The sequence below is a fragment of the Alligator mississippiensis genome, chromosome 1 (assembly GCF_030867095.1).
Source record: "Alligator mississippiensis isolate rAllMis1 chromosome 1, rAllMis1, whole genome shotgun sequence".
In the NCBI taxonomy this organism is placed as follows: Eukaryota; Metazoa; Chordata; order Crocodylia; family Alligatoridae; genus Alligator; species Alligator mississippiensis.
In genome coordinates, this window is record NC_081824.1 from 481,781,304 (window position 1) to 481,804,289 (window position 22,986).

The window sequence follows — 22,986 nt, forward strand, 5'->3', positions numbered from 1 at the left end:
TCTTCCTGCCTAGAGTGGGGGCTGGACCTGATGATCTGCAAGGTCCCTTCCAGTCCCTAACAATCTATGAATCTATGAATTTATGGTTGTATATAATGTCAAGTTCTCTCCATCTCCTAATTTTTACTCAATTTATAGTAAGTATGTTTAATTATCTATTTTACAATACTTTGGTTTTGCTTTCTGTTCTATATTACTTATATTTTATTGTTTTTATTGGGTTGATCTTATTGTTATAAAATGGAAATTAATAAATACTATAATTACAAAAAAACCCAAACCCTACTATTCATGAGGGTGACATTCTATCTGTCCCATGCTGGCTGCCTTGAGCAATGTCAGTTGATGCCAGTCAAGAATCCCTCTTTCTGGCCGTTTTTGGCTTCCCTAAATTTCTCATTACATCATCTCATCCCCCTGATCTCCCTGTAGCAATTGGAGTGTTATTTTTTTTTGGAGGGTTCAGGGGTTGTGCTTTGTAGTTTCCTCCTGGATTTTTAAGAACAGGGTAGATGACACAAGGTTGATTTGGTTAGGGGTGTTCCCACCTTGACCTGGCAGGGGGACTCAATGACCTTCTGGGGTTCCTTCCAGCCCTACACTTCTTTGATTCTGATACTATGATTCTTCTCTGAGATGCATGCTATCTGGAATCAGAGCTACAGACCCACCTTATCAAAGCTTCCTTCACCTTTCTTATCTGCTCCATGGCTATTTTGAGGAGGCTGTCCCTGACTCAGTGGAGCCCAGAGGTGGCTCACCAGCATGCCTGATATTATTTACCAAACTTCCTTCTCCATTTGCAATGTCACATTCCTGCTTGTCTCTAATTCTCCACATTTCGCATCCTACCAAAGTTAGTACTTCATCCTCCTTCCTTTCTTTTTCTTTTCTCAAACCAGGGATTTCTGGAAGCCTGATCCCTGCTTATCTACAGGACAATACATGTAGTGAGACATACCAGTAACAAGTGCATAACATGCATACAAGCATCCTTAGCATCTAACCTAATTGCAATACTGAGCTGTAGAGAATATAAAAAGAATAAGTCTTCCCATGAAAAGCCCACTCACCAAAGACCAAGGTGTTCTGTGTTGTTTGTTCATAGTTGGTCATGCAATTGGTGTAGATTTCTCACTACTTTAAAATGTGGGGAGTATTTATAATGTCCTTGTGTAAGCTCCCTCAGGATTCCCCCCATTTGCATAGAAACACATGTTATTTCCTGTCATTGTCTCTGATGAGACTTGTTTCTGGAGAGCAAAGGAACCAGTGAGGAGAGGAGATAGTGGATGAGGAAGAGACATGAGTCCTGAATCCAAAACAGGAGATGATAATCAGAAATAAATTGTGTAAACACTACTACATATATGTTAATATTGCCAAAAAGCTCTGAACCCCAAAAAGCTGGGAACTGCATTATGTGATAACCGCTATAGGAAAGGAAGTCCACAGAGACCCAGGATGTATTTAGAGAGCTGAGTTGGGGATACGCTGAACATGCAGGACCTTTTGGGGGTGAACTAGGTTTTCGCATCAAGTATGGGGGACTGTCCCTTCCATCCTGCCTTAGTTGGTCTCTCTCCTTCTCTGCAAGTGTTGTCATTTTTTTCCCTGCCTTGTGAATCTGTGCTCAGGTGCCATGACATGAACCAGCCTTTCCCCTTTTAAATATCTTGAAGAAGCTTTCCTGGATCTGTTTGGTCTTTAACCCATAAATTATGGGGTTGAGAATGGCAGGCAGGAGCAGATAGACATTGGCGATAAGGACCTGAACATGTGGTGCAATGCTGTGGCCCCCAATGCGGGGTGTAATGATGGCTATTAAAGCCGGTGTGTAGGTGGTGATGATAGTACAGATATGGGCCGTGCAGGAGCTGAAGGCCTTGCTGCGTGCTTCCTTGGAGGACAGGCCCACCACAGCCCTGAGGATCATGATGTAGGAGACTGAGATGCAGATGATGTCTAAGCCCCCAATCACCAGGGTGACAACTAGGCCATAGACAGTGTCTTGCCATCTGGACATGAGAAACAATGTAGACATTATATACCTAGATTTCCAAAAGGCTTTTTTTCCTGTATCCCATGATATCCTTGTGGGAAAACTGGAAGATAGTGGGCTTAGCTACTCAACGGTTCAGTGGGTAGGAAACTGGCTACAGGGTAGGACCCAGAGAGTTCTCATGAATGGATCCAGATCATCTTGGCTCAAAGTGGCCAGTGGTGTCCCTCAGGGGTCCATGTTTGGACCAGTGCTTTTCAACATCTTTATCAATGCTTTGGATGGGGGAGTGAAAAGCTCGCTGGCCAAGTTTGTGGATGACACAAAGTTATGGGGCAGTGTGGCCATGCCAGAAGATTGGTGGCTGATACAGGCGGACCTGGACAGGCTGGAGAGTTGGGCAGATCTGATGCGAATTGGGGGTCGGACCTGATGATCTGTTTAGGTCTGTGATGTTGGAGGTCTTATGGCTAGTGCCACCCATCGGTTAGGTAGCCCTGCCCCTCATCCCGCCTGCCACGACTTTGCTGGTATATTCTTGTGAGAGGGTTCCAGTGGAGTTCTTATCAGAGGGGTTCCCCAACATGGGTGTACTCACAGCTGTTACCTACGGTGTTCCGTGGGGCTCCGCCACTCCTACACCCCTTCCACTTGCCAACCGATCACGTACTGATGGGATGGTGACCTTTGGTCCTCTGCGGGCTTGCCCGCTGTCGGTTTCACCAGTGCAGGGACTCGGACTCAGCTGTACAACTCGGCCAGCCCATCCTCTTGTCTCTCTGGCTCTTCCACTATCTCTTTGCGTCCTTCACTCTTAACTTCTCTAGAAGTAATGTTCCCCTTGGGTTGGGAGGCTCCCAGAGCTGCCTTCCCTTATCCAGTGGATTTCCAGGGATTCTGCACCTGTCCCCGGCTCAATGTCTCCTAGGGGCAGTGCTGGCAAATGCAGGGTACCTCGTCGTTCCCCTTGCCTCCCTCCTCTCAAGGGGAGTACTGGCCTCTCCCTGCTCACTCCGTGTTGCAAGGCAGGAAGTTTCCCCTTGCTTTCCCCTGCTAGTGGTTTAGAGGCTTCTCCTGCCTCTTGTGCTGGTACGGCACAGCCTAGCTGGAGCCTTTCCCCAGCAGGAGCCCCAGCACGCCAGACGTGCTGCCTGCTCTCTCTCCCTCTCTCTGGCTCCCCCTCCCCGCGGGTGCTGTTGGGGATTTTAAACTTTCCCGCAGCAGCCATATTGACCACCGCAATTGGTCCAGCTGTCTCCCTTACTGGGAACAGCTGCTTAAATAGCCAGCGTAATGCCAGCTCATGCGGCAGCAGCTGCGGCTGCAACTGCTGCTGCTGTCTCGGCTCCGGCACCACCAGGTCTCCCGGAGGTAAGTTACCCCCTCCGGGGTTCTGTTCCAGGGTTTTGTCTGCTCCGCAGCCTTTCCTCACCCCTCCTTGTGCCTGTGACAGCAGCGCGCCGCCATCACAAGGTCCCTTCTGACCCTAAGTACTATGATACCATGACTGGAACCAGATGAAGTTTAACACTTCCAAGTGTAAGGTGCTCCATCTGGGGGCAAATAACCCTCAACATACATACAGGTTCAATGGTGACAGCCTTGCCTGCACCATGGCTGAAAAGGACCTAGGGGTAATGATTGACCCTTGCATGAACATGCGCCATCAGTGTGATGCAGTGGTCAGCAGGGCAAACAAGACACTGGCATACATCAACCGATGCATCTCATGTAAAAATAAGGAAGTGATACTCCTGCTTTACTCAGCACTGTTGAGATCGCAGTTGGAGTACTGCGTCCAGTTCTGAGTGCTGCACTTCAATATGGGTGTGAAAAAACTTGAGAGGGTCCAGAAAAGAGCCACCCATACGATCAGGGACTTGCAAGGCAAGCCATACCAGGAAAGGCTGAGGCCTTTCTTTTGGGGACTTCAAGCTGACTGGACCCAGAAAGCTTTGGGAATCTCACAGCATATTAGTTCTTCTATTCCAGCTACACTTCAGTGCTGCAGGTGTTGGGAGATATTTGGCTAATCAAGTCTATCCACCTCAGTGAGGCAGTGATGCTGGGCTAGTCCATAATGTTAGTGTAGCAAACCCCCAGTTTTTCTTTTTTTAAATTTTAAAATACATTCCCTCCCCTTCCCCAACCATCTCTGACTTTTTCTCTACCTCTCCATTCCCTATAGATAAGTATGAGTAAGCTAAGATGTAGGACAAGCTTTAGCATTTTATTTTGGTAGCAAGTTTTTATACTGTATAATTATTATGTTTATATTGATTTTTATTGTGTGATTACTGTTTTTTTTATTGATACTATATGATTTAGGCCTACATGTGTAAGTCAGGATAAGTAATGTCAAGTGTCATTTTGTATGTCAAGCCTCCATATTGTGTCCTCTGCCTGGGTGTAACCTATGTTGTAACTGTGACTCATACCTAACCAGTCTCATGTAAATTGGTTCCTGAATGAATAGGGATGAATGAGGGTGCTTGAGGTACAATGGTAGCAGGCCTCTACTGAATGATCAACTCAATGACTGGACCATCAACCCAATGACCGGACCATTGCCTCACATTTACTCACTCAGGAACCATGGACCTCACCCAGGAACAGAACAGAAACCCAGTATCTGATAGACAAAGACCCTGCAGAAACCAGCAACCCCACCATTGTGCCGTACCAGACAATGAGGACACCTGGATCTGCATGTAGGCATCTGAGTAGGACTGTCTTTGTCTGGACATGTCCCTCCCATAGGAGACACAGGTAGCCCACCCCTATAAAAGGGGTGGTAGAGTGTGACCTCCTTGGGACGCCCTCTCCATCTGGACCAGCACTACATCATGCCACCTATCCACTCGGAGGCCCTGCCAGTGTCCCCCGCTGCACAACACCTTTCTGGAGAAGACCCTGACTGGTCATTGAGGATCAACTCACAGACCAGGATAGGTAGCTATCACCCACCTTCCTTCCCCAAACACAGGATCTGGACTCTGTCCCTGTACACTTTAACTTCAGTCTTGCCACCAAGCCTTTTCCTCCCCTGCTACCATTGTGTAGGTGCACGTGTGAGTGCTTGTGTGTGTAGGAACCAATAACTTTGTAGGGCTGTGTAGTGTGCTGTCTGTTTAATAAACCTGTTATTTTGAAACCCTGAGTTCGGTTTTTGTCTTACTGACCTCCCAACCCTCTTCCTTGATTTCCCGGCTTTCTCCCAGCTTTCTGCCTCTCTGTTTCCTGGCTGTCTTCTCCTTGACACTGGGCTTTTTCCCTTGCTTACACCCCAGAACCAGGTGACCCCGAGTAACCCTGGGGCACATTAACCCTAAGTAACTCCAAGCCCCAGTAACCTCAAATAACCCCAGGGCCATTTGACCTTAAGTAACCCCAAGCACCGAGTTACCCCATATGCCCCCTAGTGTTAACACACAGCCATGAAAGTGCATGTTTGTGTATGTGTATTGAGTGTGTGGGTATTGAAAACTGATTTTTGTCTAATTTTTGGTGTGTATAGTGTGTAAGAGCTTGAATTGGTGATAGGTGTGCATGGGCTTAGACTGGTAATTTTGGATGTGTATGTGCCTGAGTTGGTAGTGTGTGTGTATGCACCTAGTGTGTGTGTGTGCATGCCTAATTGATTTTTGTGTGTGTATATGTGCAGTTGTGTCACATCCTCCCATCTAACTGTGAAATTTTGAGATCCTGAGAGTTGGCCTGGCCCCACAGGACAACACTAGGGCCTGCAAGAGAAAATGAAAAGCAGCATGATGTGAGAATTGGTATATGAAGCTGGTTTAGAGAAGTGTAGTGGTACCTTCTCCTATGTGGACTTGAAGAAAGGTGATAGGGAAGGATACAACACAAACTCTCCCTCCTGAGGGGATAGAAGGAGAGTCCCCTTCAATCTGGAAACAGGGAGGCCACATAGCTGAAGGTGAATTTGCACACCTGAGGCGATCTCATGAAAGTTATTGATAGGTATGTCACTCAAAGAGGAAACCTTTTCAATGCCAGAAAAGCAAATTCTTATTATTTTAAAATAAAGTGTAAAACTCTTGCAACATTTGGTTGAGCCTAATTTAGGATATTTGGACACTGAAGGGGAGAGCAAGATAGCTTTTTTGATGGAGTGAGCTGTGTCTTGGCCTGAACTGATAATCTCTGACCTTGCACTATTTCTCTGACAGCCCTCCTCATCTCTGCTCTTTCCCTCTGGGAAGTCCCCACACCCATGAGGCTTAGTAGAGTGGGTGTCTGGCTTAAACTGTACATTCTCCAACCAGAATTCTGTCACTAGTGGTGTCTTCTTTAAGATGGACAACTTAAAGGTGGAGTGAATGCCATTTTAAATATCATCCAGGGGATCAGTGCCTTGTCTCACGTCCTCCGTACCTGTGAGGCACATGATGGAAGGCACCTCAAGACTTGTACATCTCCACTGCATGACAGGTGTGCAGCTACATGGTTGTCCCATTAGTCCCTAAAACTTTGTCCTCCTATTTCTACTCAGAGATGTATGTTGGAGAGGGTACTTCTTCCCTAAAGCAAACAGCTGGGGCTGCCCTGGGACAGGAGGTAGGCTATGTGCTGACAATGAATAGGTTCATGGCCCATGGTTACTCCAGGCCCTAAATCCTGCTCTGCAGACACTGCAAAGACATTTACGAAGACATTTTCGGCTGTGTGGGTAATTTTTAAAAATAACATCTGATTTTTAACTAGTTTTCACCTCCTTAAAGGGATTGTCTGCAAATCACATTTTTTTCTCAGATGGGACTGGTCATAGGATTCCTCATTCCTTTGCTTTACAGTTGCTAAACTACATCCACAGATATTAAAGCTACTTCTCCAACTGCTTAATTAATTCCTTTCCTGACATTTTCTTTTCCTGTCAAGGAGTTGCTCTGGATGCTGGAATATCACATGCACCTTTCACTCCAAAATCAACCTCCCACAATTGGTCCATGTTTTTTAAGTTGGGGAGATGATTTTTCTTTGCTGGAATAGAAGCATGGAGGTGCTGTGCTTGAACAGCTGCCATAACAGCTACAATTTTTCTTATTGTAAGCCAGCAGCTGGGTTGATGTATTGTGCTAAGTCTCACACGGCCAGTAAGGATATGGCTATAAAAGGGTTAATATTGTAGCTTATGCCTGAAACAGCATTGAAGCTGTCTGAGGGTGAGTGAGCTGCTGCATGCAATCAGCCAAGACTCTTGAAACATGTTTTCTTTAAATTCTTCCTTTCAAAAACTTCCTAAGAGCATGTTTTAGGATTACATCCTATGAGAGAAAATACTGTACACAGGCAGAATGAGAAGGTTTATCCATTTTCTAGATGGAAATTAGGGCCAGAAAACAGCGGTACTCCTGAAAGAACATTCATACAAGTCTGACTTTCTGAAACTCTGCCACTCTGAAGTTTGAAGCAAGGGCTTGAACTTGGGCAATGCTCAAACTTTGGTGGAAACCATAGCTCTGTTTTCTTTTTTTTCCATCTTAAAGGGAATCCATATTTTCCTCAGTAATCAAACTGGGTTTTGATGCTTATGCCAAACAACTCTTTAGATGGGGTATTAAAATAGAATCTCTCGAAAACCCCCAAGAACCAGATCCTCAGATGATGCAAACAAACATTGCCCTACTGACTTCGAGGATCTGGCATGTACACTCCATGCCCCTGCACTAGAAAGATTTAATAGATTTCATAGCTTTCTTGGGTCAGAAGGGACCTATTAGATCATTGAGTCCAACCCACTGCTCTGAGCAGGAAAGAGCACTGGGGTCAAGTGACCCCAGCCAGGTGCTTCTCTAATCTCCTTTTGAACACCTTCAAGGTAGGGGAAAGCACCACCTCCCTTGGAAGCCCAGTCCATATTTTGGCAACCTTCACCATAAAGAATTTCTTCCTGGTGTCCAATCTAAATCTACTCTCCTTCAGTTTATGGCCTTTGCTTCTAGTAACCCTGAGGGGCACCCTGGTAAACAGAGTATCCCTTATTTCCTGCTGACTCCCCAAGATGAGTTTGTAGAGAGCCATGAGACCACCATGTGGTGGGCCAGTAGGAGGAGCTCCTGCATTAAGCCTCCCACCTCACCATGCCCGTCCACTTTCAGGACTTCACATGTCTCTCCAGGGGTGCCTAAGCCCTGGCAGACCCCCTTTCGAGCCCCACTGCAGAGTCTGGGGGTAATGTATGTTACCACTGCCCCGAGAAGGGACTGTCTGGGTCCTGTGTCCTTGGGGAAACACAGGCCCAAGAGTCCTATGGGTACTCGACCCAATACAAGAGCTTGGGGCATTTCCCCAAGTTGGGGGCCAAAAAGGATAGTCTCCCTTAGTCCGCAGACCCAAGGGACCTCCTGGGCATAATTAAACCCACCCCTCAATAAGTCTCCCACACCAGGTACAAAGGAGAACTTTATTGGTTACAGAGGGTAGGGTTAGAATAGGGTACAGGGTAGAGCAATATCAGAGCAATCCCATACAGCAAACTGCTGTGGCTGGGGTAGCCTTTGATATCGCATCTGAGTTACTGCAAGCTATATATCTAGTAGGATCTCAGTTAACTTACTCACAAATATCATCCAGAGTCTGTTGGAGATTCCCTCTGGAGGCAGGCAGTTCCTTGATCATGAGTTTTGAGAGATAGAGCAAGTTTCAGATGGTCCAGCTCTTCTTTGTTCCTGAGTATCCCTCGTGGCTGCTGCCCCCTTTCTCCTGGGCAGTCCTTAACGTATATAGCCCATGTGACCTCATTTACCTGGTCCAATGGAGGCCAGCACCTGTTTGCTGTCAGCCAACCAATTTGAAATACATCACTAGTTGCCGGGCAGACTCAAGCCCACCAGGAAGGAAGCCCCTCACCCAGGTATGTGATGCCAGTCATGAAGGCAGAGGGAGCAGGTTTCCCCCCTCCCTCAGGAATGTATCCAGCTCAGGTTACCTAAAGAGAGAGGGTAAGGATGTGTCTCTCTGCTGGGCCCACCCTTATCAAATTGTCACAGAGCAGAGACCTCAGGGAGAGACAAAGGTGGCTTTCTGCCACACACCTCTCACCCTTCTCTTGTGGAGGCTGAAGAGATTCAGGTCCCTCAATCTGTCTTCATACAATCTTACCTGCAGGCCCTCAGCCATACGAGTAGCCCTCCTTCAAACACTTTCCAGGTTATCCACATCCTTCTTGAAGTGCAGCATCCAAAACTGGATGCAGTACTCCAGCTGTGGTCTCACCAGTACTGCTTAGAGGGGAAGTATCACCTCCCTAGACCTGCTCGTGATGCACCTACTAATGCAGGAAAGAGTGTGGTTACCCTTACTTATTACTTTGCCTCATTGGTGACTCATGTTCATTTTTGTGTCGACTATGAGTCTGAGATCCCTTTCTGCTGCTGTGCTACTTAGAATGGCACTTTCCAGTCTATCAGTGTATTGGCGATTCTTTCTCCCCAGGTGCAGCACTTTGCACTTATCTTTGTTAAATTGCATCCTATACTGATCTGTCCACTTTCCCAGTCTATCTAAATCCTCCTGAATGTGCTCCCTACCCTCTAGTGTGTTTACTATACCCCGTAGTTTCATGTCATCTGAAAATTTGGACAGAGTGCTTTCTACACCCTCATTCAAATCACTGTGAAAAAATCCGTTACAACTAATTAGTTTACTTGTAAGAACTGGGTACAATACTGTGTTGAAAGCCTTTTTAAAGTCCAAGTAAATAACATCCACCTCTACTCCTGTGTCTAAGCACTTAGTGACCTGGTCATAAAAAGAGACCAGGTTAGTCAGGCAGGATCTGCCTGGTATAAACCCATGCTGAATGCCCCTTTATATAGCATTACCCACTGGCCCCCCAGAAATGTGATCGTTTATGATTTTTTCTAAGGTCTTGCCAAGAAGAGAAGTGAGGCTAACTGGCCTATAATTACCCCAGTCCTCCTTCCTCCTCTTCTTGAAAATAGGACAATGTAGTGTCCTTGAAACTTGGGTTATTCTTCCTGCTGCAGCAGTGTTGGAGTAGACTCGATGACTTGGGGACCCCCTCCCTGGCCACTTTCCTATGAACACTCAGGAAGTAGCAGTGCCCAAGGTTGCTCATGCCCTTGTCTGTGGAAAAGGAGCATGTTTCCTTTCTTTTGAAATCTGGGCCTTGCTTGTGGGTTTGAAATTCACATAGCACAACCCTGTCCTTTCAGACTGTTCTGGGACATATGCAAAAGCTAAGATATGGGTCTAACTGTAAGGTTGAGCATCCTGAAGAGAACACATCTCTCCAGTACAGATTGAGGAACTTTTAATCTGTAAATCTGGTGTAGCATTTGGTTATGTGACATGTAGCTGCATTCCCAGTGGAGTACCAGTCTAGTTCCATCACAGAGCTGCAACAGGGCTGGCCACAATGTCTTAATTTAGAAAACAGAAAGATGAGATCACTGTAAGCACTTGAAATAGAATCTCCTTATTTCAGATTCTGGACTTTTCATCCTCCCAGATTCCTACAGATGCACATTTTAACTTGGAGATTTGGGACAGGATGACAATAGCGGTAGTGAGTTTAATCAGAGGGCCATTGTTGTCATCCCCATTAATGGGCTGAGTTCCGGAATGGAGCAGGCAGACAATTTAAGAATGGGAAGATTAAACCTGTTTATGTCAATGGTGTTGGTTTTAATTCCCACATGAGCACTGAATCCAAAACAGGAGATAATAACCAGAAATTAATAGTATAAAGACTCCTACTTGTAGGTTTATATTGCCAAAAAGCTCTGAACCCTGTAAAGCTAGGAACTGCATTACATGATAATCAGTACAGGAAAGGAAGTCCACAAAGACCCAGGATGCATTTAGGGGGCAGAGTAGGGGGTATGCTGAACATGTCGAGAGTCTACAGGGCATTTTGGGGGTGAATTGTGTCTTCCCATCAAGTATGGGGGACTGTCTATTCAGTCCCTGCCTTAGTTGGTCACTCTCCTTCTATGGAAGCATTAACATGTTACCATGTCCCCATAAACCTGTGCTTAGGCTCCAAAAGCTGAGCCAGCCTTTCCTCTGAAAAATATTTTGAGGAAGCTATCCCGGATCTGTTTGGTTTTTAACCCATAAATTATGGGATTGAGAATGGCAGGCAGGAGCAGGTAGATATTGGCCATGAGGACCTGAATGGGTGGTGCAATGTTGTCACCCCCAATGCGGGGCGTAATGATGGGTATTAAAACCGGTGTGTAAGTGGTGATGATAGTACAGATGTGGGCCGAGCAGGTGCTGAAGGCCTTGCTGCGTGCTTCCTTGGAGGATAGGCTCACCACAGCCCTGAGGATCATGATGTAGGAGACTGAGATGCAGAGAATGTCTAAGGCCCCAATCACCAGGGTGACAACTAGGCCATAGACAGTGTCTGTCTTGATACTGGCACAGGCCAGCTTCACCAAAGACATGTGGTCACAGTAGGTGTGAGGGATGACATTAGTGCGGCAGTATGGCAGTCTCCTGGCCAAGACGACAACTGGCATGACCAGCATCACCCCTCTGAGGAAGGTGACTGCTCCTGCTGTGGTGATAACAGAATTGGTCAGGATGGTGGCATACCTCAGGGGGTAACAGATGGCCAGGTATCTGTCCAAGGCCATGAGCATGAGCACACCAGACCCCATCCCTGTGAATGTGTAGATGAAGAACATCTGGGCCAGGCAGGCATTGAAGCCAACCTCTTTGAGCTTGAACCAGAAGATGCACATCATCTTGGGCATCATAGATGTGGTGGCAGCGATGTCAGTGAGGGTGAGCATGCAGAGGAAGTAGTACATGGGCCTGTGCAGAGCCTCCTCAGTCCAGATGAGGTAGAGGAGGCCACAGTTCCCCACCATGGCAATGAGGTACACAGAGCAAAATGGGATTGAGATCCACAGGTGAGACTCCTCCAGGCCTGGGATGCCATTCAGGATGAAAGTGGATGGTGTCATCCCAGTGAGGTTGGAACCTGCCATGGTGACCAGCTGACAATCATGGTCCTCCTGAGAGCAGGTTTTTCTTGCTGGGGAGGAAGAGAACATGGGACAGAAAGCAGTGACAGAGGCAGTAAAAAATGATGAAAATGTCTTTAGCACCATTAAGGCAGACACCCCCAAATCTAAGAGGCAATGCACTTTGTCTGCATAAGAGTACACTTCTGGGAGTAGCCACCATCTCATCAGGAGTGCTAGCTCTATTGAACTAGGCATGTAGGGAGACACTTTGCAGCATAACTCCAGGGGCATTCATACCCATTCTCCAAGAGGTAGTGGGGGGACTCACTTTTATAAACACGAGCCTCCAGTGTGATGTTGCATCTGGTAAAAGCGAACCAAACACTGGCTTGCATCCATAGATGCTTCTCAAGCAAATCTCAGGATGTCGTCCTCCCACTGTACTCAGCTTTGGTGATGCCACAGTTGGAGTACTGCTTCCAATTTTGGGCTCCACAATTTAAAAAGGTCGCGGAAAAGCTTGAGAGAGTCCAGAGGAGAGCCGTGTGCATGATCAGAGGGCAAGAGAGCAGGCCTCATGAGGAGAGGCTGTGAGCCATGGGACTCTTCAGCCTGGCAAAGCGCAGGCTCAGGGTTGATCTGGTGGATGCCTATAAGTATGTAAAGGGTATACATCAGGATCTGGGAGAATGCCAGTTCATCAGAGTGCCCCAAGGAATGACAAGGTTGAATGGTCACAAAACCCTCCAAGACCATTTTAGGTTGGACATAAGGAAAAACTTCTTTACTATCCGTGCCCCCAAGGCCTGGGATAGGCTCCCTTCAGAGGTGGTGCAAGCTCCTACTCTGGAGTCTTTTAAGAACCATCTGGATGCTTATCTTGCTGGGATCCTTTGACCCCAGCTGACTTCCTGCCCCTCCGGGCGGAGGGCTGGACTAGATGATCTAGCGAGGTCCCTTCCAGCCCTAATGTCTATGAAATCTATGAAATCTTAATTAAAGCAGCTCCAAGCAATGCTCTAATTAAAGCACCTAGAGTGTCATGTGTATCAGTGTCCCTGCACTGAAAAATGGTGGTGGGGGCAGTTTAACTGAAGCTCATCAAACAAGCTTTAGTTAAAGCAATCCCACCACCATTTTTCAATGCGGGGATGCTGATACACATGATGCTGGGGTCTGGTGGATTACCATGCTCCATCAGGCATGATTAATCAATTCTGCTTTGATGCCTGTAATCACAGCACATCCAGGGAGCCTCTTGCAGGTGTATAGGCACTCCAGGGTTTCAGTCTCTGAACTCTTCCCCAACCTCTCTGCTTTTGGGCAGGATTTCCCCCATGTACCTTTGCCCACAGGTGATTTAGCTTGGAAGAGCGTATGCAGAATTTGTGTTTGGGGGCTTGTGTAATAGAAATAGCACTCTCAAGCAGGTTACTTCTGTTGTTCCCGTATTTTAAAGAGCAGTTTGGAATGCATGAGGTTGGTTTTGATAGGGGTGATGCTGCCTTGAGCAGTGGGTTGGACTCAATGACTGGTGTGGGTTCCTTCTTGCCGTACTCTTCTTTGATTTTATCATGTTATGATTATTCTCTGGGATGCATGCTATCTGGAATCAGAGCTACAGAGCCTCCTTATCAAACCTTCCTTCACTTTCCTTATCTGCTCCATGGCTGTTTTGGGGAGGCTGTCCCAGACTTAGTGGAGCCTAGGGGTGGCCCACCTGCATGCCTGGTATTATCTACCAACCTCTCCTTTTCCATTTGCCATGTCAGTTTCCCACTTTTCCCTAACTCTCCATATCTCCTGTCTGACCGAAGTCAGCACTTTATCCTCCTTCATTTCTTCCTCTTTTCTCAAACCAGGGGTTTCTGGAAGCCTTGTCCCTGCTTATCTATAAGACAATATATGTAGTGAAACATGCCACTAGCTATTTCATAAAGTGCATAGAAGCATTCTTAGCATGTAACCTGATTGCAACCTGGAGCTGTAGAGAATAGAATAGAAAAAGAAGAAGTCTTCCCATGAGAAGCCCACTCACCGAAGCCGAAGGTGATCTCTGTTGTTTGTTCATAGTTGACCATGCAAGTAGTGTAGAGCTTCCTCAACTCTCATAAATGTGGGGAGCATTTATAAAGCTTCTGTGCAAGCTCCCTCCAGATTCCCCCCATTTGCATAGTGCCTGTCTTTGTCCCTGATGAGACTTGTTCTTGGAGAGTAAAAGAACCAGTGAGGAGAAAAAGTAGTGGAAAAGGAAAACACAGATATTTTTAACCTCTGGTTGGATGTATGGAAGTGTGTCTCACTTCTGTTGACATCTAGGTACATGTGCCACTGATTGCCCCACACCAGCCATGAGTTAATTCTTATCTCTGTAAGAATGGCTATTGACACCAGCATTTAAGGACTATAGGCAAGGGTCTGGGAAAGAGATGTAGCTGAAAGGTAGGAATCTAAAATGCAATATTTCTCCAACCTCTGACCCTGTAGCTTTTCAGCTTCACTGATCTGTACTTCAGTTAATAAACCTTCCCTCAAGCTTCCTTAAAATAAGGATGAAGAATACTCACCCTCTTCTTATAGGGGTAGGAGACAAATCCATTAAAGTCTGGTAGGGCTGTTAGACAACGAGGATGTGGTTTGTCGTGATCACATCATGTGTATACGAGATCCCAATAGTCTTGTTGCTTCCTGAGTCTGGCAGGAGTCAGCAGCTTAAATGCAAAGAGACCTTGAGATGGGTCTTTGTTTTGGTGACTTTAAGCTGACCAGACCCAGAAAGCTTTGGGAATCTCACAGCATATTAATTCTATTCCAGGTACATTGCAGTGCTGCAGGTGTTGGGAGAGATTTGGCCAATCAAGTCTATGTGCCCTTTGTGAGGCAAGGGTGCTGGGCTAGTCCTAAATGCTAGGGCCTGCAAGAGGAAATGGAAAGCTGTATGGGGTGAGAATTGGTATATGGAGTTGGGAGAGAGAAGTGGAGTGGTGCCTCTTCCTGTGTGGACTTGAAGGAAGGTGACAGGGAAGGATCCAGCACAAGCTCTCCTGCTTGGAGGGATAGGAGGAGAGTTCCTTTGAGTCCAGGAATGGGGAGGCCATATATCTCAAGGTTGAGTTGCACACCTGAGGTAATGTCACAAAAGTTGTTGATGGGTAACTTCACTCAAAGAGGGAAATGTTTTCAATGGCAACTGGAAAGACAACTTCTTATTTTAAAACAGAATGTAAAAGTCTTTCAACATTTGGTTGAGTCTAACTTGGGATATTCGGACACTGAAGGAGAGCAAGGCAGCCTTTTTGCTGGACTGAGCTGTGTCCTGGCCCTAGGCTAGGAAAGCTGACTGTCTCTGACCTCCCACTATTTCTCTGTCAGCTCTCCTCATCTCTACTCTTTCCCTCTGGGAAGTGTCCTCACCCATGAGGTTTAGTAGAATGGGTGTCTGGTAGGCCTGTGCAAAGCAGCAAGTATTCGCTTTGGATTTGGACTTGGCTGATTTGGAGGGACACTGATTCGATTCGGTGATTCAAATCACTGTCCCGATTTGACTTGACTGGTTCAGATCCGAAGAGTCAGGGCTGATTTGGAGATTTGGCCATTGACTAAACAGGCAGCAGTCCTCACCATTAGATTTCATAGATTTCATAGACATTAGGGCTGGAAGGGACCTCGGAAGATCATCGAGTCCAGCCCCCTACCCCAGGGGCAGGAAGTCAGCTGGGTTCACAGGATCCAAGCAAGATAAGCATCCAATTTACTCTTGAAGGTGTTCAGTGTAGGTGCTTGAACCACCTCCGGCGGCAGACTATTCCAGACCTTGGGGGCTCGGACAGTAAAGAAGTTCTTCCTTATGTCCAGCCTGAAATGGTCTTGCAGTAGTTTATAACTGTTCGACTTCGTCATCCCTTGGGGCGCTCTGGTGAACAAACATTTCCCCAGATACTGGTGGTCACCCCTGATAAACTTATAGGTGGCCATCAGATCACCCCTGAGTCTGTGCTTTTCCAGGCTAAAGAGCTCCATGGATCTCAGCCTGTCATTGTAAGGTCTGTTTTCCTGACCTTTGATCGTGCACGTGGCTCTTCTCTGAACTCTCTCAAGCTTCTCCACATCCTTTTTGAATTGCGGGGCCCAAAACTGGACGCAGTACTCCAGCTGCAGCCTCACCAAGGTGAGTACAAGAGGAGAATGATGTCCCGGGATTTGCTTGAGAAGCATCTCTGGATGTACGCCAGCATTTTGCTCACTTTACTAGCTGCAGCATCGCATTGCAGGCTCATGTTCATCTTGTGGTCAATGATGACCCCCAAATCTCTTTCTTCAGTAGTACTATCCAACGTTACACTGCCGAGTCTATAAGGATGCTGCATGTTTTTCCTCCCAAGGTGGAGAACCTTGCATTTTTCAGTGTTAAACACCATCAGGTTCTCGTCTGCCCATTTGCTAAGCCTGTCCAGGTAAGCCTGGATCACCCTCCTGTCCTCAAGTGTGGATGCTTTGCCCCAGAGTTTGGTGTCATCGGTGAATTTGGCCAGTCCACTTCCGACTCCAATGTCCACATCATTAATGAAGATGTTGAACAAGACACATCCAAGGACAGAGCCTTGGGGGACCCCACTGGTCACAGGGAACCATAATGACTGACTTCTATCATTTACCACCCTCTGGGTCTGACCACGGACCCAATTCCCCGGCCAGCAGATCGTTGTGGACCCACAGCCACAATTGGCCAGTTTCGCCAAGAGGTGATCATGGGATACCAGATCAAAGGCTTTTTTGAAGTCAAGATATATGACATCAATCTCTTCTCCCTTGTCCAGGTGATAGGGCACCTGGTCATAAAAGGAAATGAGATTGGTCAAGCAAGACCTACCCGCAACAATCCTGTGCTGGCTATCCCTCAGGATGTTGGCGTCAGCCAGTCCATTAAGGATGGCCTCTTTAATAAACTTTTCTAAGATCTTCCCCAGGATAGAAGTCAGGCTGATGGGCCTATAGTTTGCTGGATCTACTTTTCTCTCTTTCTTGAAGATAGGTACCACATTGGCTTTCTTCCAGTCTTTGGGCACTACACCAGAGCACCAGGAGTTTTAAAAGATCCATGTCAGGAGCTGGGCTATGATGCTGACCAGCTCCTTGAGTACCTTGGGGTGTAGATTGTCAGGGTCAGCTGACTTAAAGGTATCCAGCCTCTCAATGTGTTCCTTCATGAGGTCAGTATTGATGGAGGGCAGGGGATCTCCCTCCCCTGGACCTCTCTGTTCTGTAGTGGGCATGGGCATCCCAAGGGGCTGATGAAAGACTATTGCAAATTACCCATTTAATAGGTTGGCTTTTTCCTGGGCGTCAGTTATCAGTTGCCCCATCTGGTTCAGTAGGAGTCCAATGTTGCCCTTGCTTTTCCTCCGGCTCCCCACATATCTGAAAAAGGACTTTTTATTGTCCTTAATCCTAGTGGGAGTTAATGCTGGACACAAGTGCCTCCAGCTCGTAAGTCTGTTGTGATGGGCGGAGGGGAGGGGCGGGTCATGGGGTGCTGGTAGATCAATGCCGCCACAGTGAGGGAGGGATTGGGGCTGGGACAAGCTGCCCAGCTGGGGTGGGGGGGTTTGCCATGGGACACAGGGACTTGGGGCTGCCACCACTGTGCACTGCAATGCACCATTGGGCCAGGAGGGCATGGGAGCGTGCATGTGACCCTGGACCTGTGCAGGGTGGGCTGGGCTCCGCTGCACACAGGACGGGCAGTGGAAGACACTGGGAGTGGGGGCTATGCCCTCCTCCCACTCTCCCAGCCTCCCTGTAGCTCCTGGACAAGCCGCACCTTGCCCCAGCTGGGCGAGCAGTGGCAAGGCATGGGGGTGGGGGTGTGTGCACCCGGATTGGAGCGGGGCCAGTGTCAAGATCTATGAGGAATTTTAGGGTGGCTGCAGCCTCCCCATAGTCCCTGCTCCACTGTGCTCTGCAGGGTGATCTCATGAAAGTTATTGATAGGTATGTCATTCAAAGAGGGAAACCTTTTCAATGGCTGCCAGAAAAGCAACTTCTTATTATTTTAAAATAAAGTGTAAAACTCTTGCAACATTTGGTTAAGCCTAACTTGGGATATCTGGACAGTGAAGGGGAGAGCAAGATAGCTTTTTTGATGGAGTGAGCTGTGTCCTGGCCTGAACTGATAATCTCTGACCTTGCACTATTTCTCTGACAGCCCTCCTCATCCCTACTCTTTCCCTCTGGGAAGTCCCCACACCCCATGAGGCTTAGTAGAGTGGGTGTCTGGCTTAAACTGTACATTCTCCAACCAGAATTCTGTCACCAGTGGTGTCTCCTTTGAGATGGACCACTTAAAGGTGGAGTGAATGCCATTTAAAATATCATCCAGGGGATCAGTGCCTTGTCTCACATCCTCCGTACCTGTGAGGCACATGATGGAAGGCACCTCAAGACTTGTACATCTCCGCTGCATGAGAGGTGTGCAGCTACATGCCTGACCCATTAGTCCCTAAAACTTAGTCCTCCTATTTCTACTCAGAGATGTACGTTGGAGAGGGTACTTCTCCCCTAAAGCAAACAGCTGGGGCTGCCCTGGGACTGGAGGTAGGCTATGTGCTGACTCTGAACAGGTTCATGACCCATGGCTACTCGAGGCCCTAAATCCTGCTCTGCAGACATTGCAAAGACATTTGCAAAGACATTTTCAACTCTGTGGATAATTTTTAAAAATAACATCTCATTTTTAACTAGTTTTCACCTCCTTAAAGGGATTGTCTGCAGGTGACATGTTTTTTCTCAGATGGGCCTGGTCATAGGATTCCTCATTCCCTTGGTTTACAGTTGCTTAACTACATTCACAGACATTACAGCTACTTCTCCAACTGCTTAATTCCTTTTCTGACATTTTCTTTTCCTGTCAAGGAGTTGCTCTGGATGCTACTGTATGTACTAGAATACCACATGCACTTTTCCTCCAAAATCAGCCCCCACAATTCGGTTGTATTTTTTAAATGATTTTTCTTTGCTGGAATAGAAGCATGGAGGCACTGTGCTTGAACAGCTACCAAAATGGCTACTCTCATTGTCAGTAAGCAGTGGGGTTGAAGTATTGTGCTATTTCTCTCATGGCCAATAAGGATTTGGCTACAAAAGTGTTAATACTGGAGTTTATGCATGAAATGGCAATGGAGCTGTCTGAGGGTGAGTGAGCTGCTGTGTGCAGCCAGACAAAACTCTGAAATCTTTTTTGCTAAGTTCTTCCTTTGAAAACCTTCCCAAGGGCATGTTTTAGGATTGCATCCTATGAGGGAAATGACAGTACACATGCAAAATGAGAAGGTTCATCCATTTCCCAGATGGAGATTAGTGACAGAAAACAGCCGTGCTCCTGAAACAACAATCTCTCAAGCCAGGCTTTCTGAAACTCTGCCACTCCAACGTTTGAAGCAAGGGCTTGAACCAGGGCAATGCTCAAAGTTTGGTGGAAACTATAGCTCTGTTTTCTTTTTTCCCAGTGTAAAGGGAATCCATATATTCCTCAATAATCAAGCTGGGTTTTGGTGCTTATGTCAAACAACTCCATAGATGAGGTATTGAAATAGAATCTCTCTGAAACCCCCAAGAACCAGATCCTCAGAAGATGCAAACACACGTTTTCCTACTGACTTCAAGGATATGGCAGGGACACTCCACTCCCCTGCACTAGAAATGGTGGTTTTAACAACAAAACCTGCATGTACACATTTCAATGAATCCTTTTAATTCTGATTTATTTCCCCAGCATTTCTTAGTTTTGTTTCATGCAATCATGAATGTCAGAATCCACAGGCATCTCCCCATTCATATATAAACCCCTGTACTTGGGTAGGAAGCCCACTCAACTAAATTGTCCTGGTGGTGACTGGTTGGGATTGGGAGATGGTGAGTCAGAGGAACTCCCAGAAATGAGGGTGCTAGAGTTAGACACTTTACTTCCCATTAGATTAGAGGGCAGAAAGCTACATTATTTCAACAAACAGGAGAATTTGCAACTCTGCTCCCATATTGGGAAAGGTCACTGGTACTGGGAAAGCATGTCTTGCAGTTTTTCGAGACTTCACATTTCCTGTAATCAGGGCAAAGACCCAACCCAGCAAGTATAGTAGGAGGGGAACCTTTGTTTCTAAGGGGCATTGGGTGTTGGTTGGAGATCCATTTCAGACAGGGGGAGAGAAAGATGATAACTTGAGGTAAAGACATGGAAGGATGGGAAAAGCTGCTTTCTGACACACAAAAACTGAATGCCAGCAACCAACCCTTGCAACACAAGCCCAGAGGCTTAGTTCCTTTGGACATTGCAGTGTTCTTGGAACTTGGGTTATTCTTCTTGGTGCAGCAGTGTTGGAGGAGACTCGATACTTGGGGCCCCCTCCCTGGCCACTTTCCTATGAACACTCAGGAAGTAGCAGTGCCCAAGGTTGCTCATGCCCTTGTCTGTGGAAAAGGAGCATGTTTCCTTTCTTTTGAAGTCTGGGCCTTGCTTGTGGGTTTGAAATTCACATAGCACAGCCCTGTCCTTTCAGACTGTTCTGGGACATATGCAAAAGCTAAGATATGGGTCTAACTGTAAGGTTGAGCATCCTGAAGAGAACACATCTCTCCAGTGCAGATTGAGGAACTTTTAATCTGTAAATCTGGTGTAGCATTTGGTTATGTGACATGTAGCTGCATTCCCAGTGGAGTACCAGTCTAGTTCCATCACAGAGCTGCAACAGGGCTGGCCACAATGCCTTAATTTAGAAGACAGAAAGATGAGATCACTGTAAGCACTTGAAATAGAATCTCCTTATTTCAGATTCTGGACTTTGCATCCTCCCAGATTGCTACAGATGCACATTTTAACTTGGAGATTTGGGACAGGATGACAGTAGGGGGTGTCATTTTAATTGGAGGGCCATTGCTCTTGTCCCCATTAATGGGCTGAGTTCTGGAATGGAGCAGGCAGACAATTTAAGAATGGGAAGATTAAACCTGTTTATGTGAATCGTGTTGGTTTTAATTCCCGTGTGAGCCCTGAATCCAAAACAGGAGATAATAACCAGAAATTAATAGTGTAAACACTACTACTTGTAGGTTTATATTGCCAAAAAGCTCTGAACCCTGTAAAGCTAGGAATTGCACAACATGATAATCAGTACAGGAAAGGAAGTCCACAAAGACCCAGGATGCATTTAGGGGGCAGAGTAGGGGGTATGCTGAACATGTGGAGAGTCTACAGGGCATTTTGGGGGTGAATTGTGTCTTCCCATCAAGTATGGGGGACTGTCTATTCAGTCCCTGCCTTAGTTGGTCACTCTCCTTCTATGGAAGCATTAACATGTTACCATGTCCCCGTAAACCTGTGCTTAGGCTCCAAAAGCTGAGCCAGCCTTTCCTCTGAAAAATATTTTGAGGAAGCTTTCCTGGATCTGTTTGGTCTTTAACCCATAAATTATGGGATTGAGAATGGCAGGCAGGAGCAGGTAGATATTGGCCATGAGGACCTGAATGGGTGGTGCAATGCTGTCACTCCCAATGCGGGGTGTAACGATGGCTATTAAAGCTGGTGTGTAGGTGGTGATGATAGTACAGATGTGGGCCGTGCAGGTGCTGAAGGCCTTGCTGCGTGCTTCCTTGGAGGATAGGCTCACCACAGCCCTGAGGATCATGATGTAGGAGACTGAGATGCAGAGAATGTCTAAGCCCCCAATCACCAGGGTGACAACTAGGCCATAGACAGTGTCTGTCTTGATACTGGCACAGGCCAGCTTCACCAAAGACATGTGGTCACAGTAGGTGTGAGGGATGACATTAGTGCGGCAGTATGGCAGTCTCCTGGCCAAGAAGACAACTGGCATGACCAGCATCACCCCTCTGAGGAAGGTGACTGCTCCTGCTGTTGTGATAACAGAATTGGTCAGGATGGTGGCATACCTCAGTGGGTAACAGATGGCCAGGTATCTGTCCAAGGCCATGAGCATGAGCACACCAGACTCCATCCCTGTGAATGTGTAGATGAAGAACATCTGGGCCAGGCAGGCATTGAAGCCAACCTCTTTGAGGTTGAACCAGAAGATGCACATCATCTTGGGCATCATAGATGTGGTGGCTGCGATGTCAGTGAGTGTGAGCATGCAGAGGAAATAGTACATGGGCCTGTGCAGAGCCTCCTCAGTCCAGATGAGGTAGAGGAGGCCACAGTTCCCCACCATGGCAATGAGGTACACAGAGCAAAATGGGATTGAGATCCACAGGTGAGACTCCTCCAGGCCTGGGATGCCATTCAGGATGAAAGTGGATGGTGTCATCCCAGTGAGGTTGGAACCTGCCATGGTGACCAGCTGACAATCATGGTCCTCCTGAGAGCAGGTTTTTCTTGCTGGGGAGGAAGAGAACATGGGACAGAAAGCAGTGACAGAGGCAGTAAAAAATGATGAAAATGTCTTTAGCACCATTAAGGCAGACACCCCCAAATCTAAGAGGCAATGCACTTTGTCTGCATAAGAGTACACTTCTGGGAGTAGCCACCATCTCATCAGGAGTGCTAGCTCTATTGAACTAGGCATGTAGGGAGACACTTTGCAGCATAACTCCAGGGGCATTCATACCCATTCTCCAAGAGGTAGTGGGGGGACTCACTTTTATAAACACGAGCCTCCAATGTGATGTTGCATCTGGTAAAAGCGAACCAAACACTGGCTTGCATCCATAGATGCTTCTCAAGCAAATCTCAGGATGTTGTCCTCCCATTGTACTCAGCTTTGGTGATGCCACAGTTGGAGTACTGCTTCCAATTTTGGGCTCCACAATTTAAAAAGGTTGTGGAAAAGCTTGAGAGAGTCCAGAGGAGAGCCGTGTGCATGATCAGAGGGCAAGAGAGCAGGCCTCATGAGGAGAGGCTGTGAGCCATGGGACTCTTCAGCCTGGCAAAGCGCAGGCTCAGGGTTGATCTGGTGGATGCCTATAAGTATGTAAAGGGTATACATCAGGATCTGGGAGAATGCCAGTTCA

At 47.0% G+C, this 22,986-nt stretch overlaps 2 protein-coding genes across 2 annotated transcripts; both read right to left on the minus strand.

The window, feature by feature from the left end:
• Positions 1-11,022: 11,022 nt before the first annotated feature.
• Positions 11,023-11,988, minus strand: LOC132249582 (olfactory receptor 52N2-like). Its single transcript, XM_059724995.1, has one exon. It carries the CDS (start codon positions 11,986-11,988, stop codon positions 11,023-11,025), a length of 966 nt encoding a protein of 321 aa, XP_059580978.1.
• A 9,353-nt stretch (positions 11,989-21,341) lies between these two features.
• LOC132249583 (olfactory receptor 52N4-like) lies at positions 21,342-22,307 on the minus strand. Its single transcript, XM_059725000.1, has one exon. It carries the CDS (start codon positions 22,305-22,307, stop codon positions 21,342-21,344), a length of 966 nt encoding a protein of 321 aa, XP_059580983.1.
• Positions 22,308-22,986: the final 679 nt, after the last annotated feature.

Excerpts from the sequence above, each read along its gene's own strand:
- LOC132249583 (XM_059725000.1), bottom strand. The coding sequence starts at position 22,307 with ATGGCAGGTTCCAACCTCACTGGGATGACACCATCCACTTTCATCCTG.
- LOC132249582 (XM_059724995.1), bottom strand. The coding sequence starts at position 11,988 with ATGGCAGGTTCCAACCTCACTGGGATGACACCATCCACTTTCATCCTG.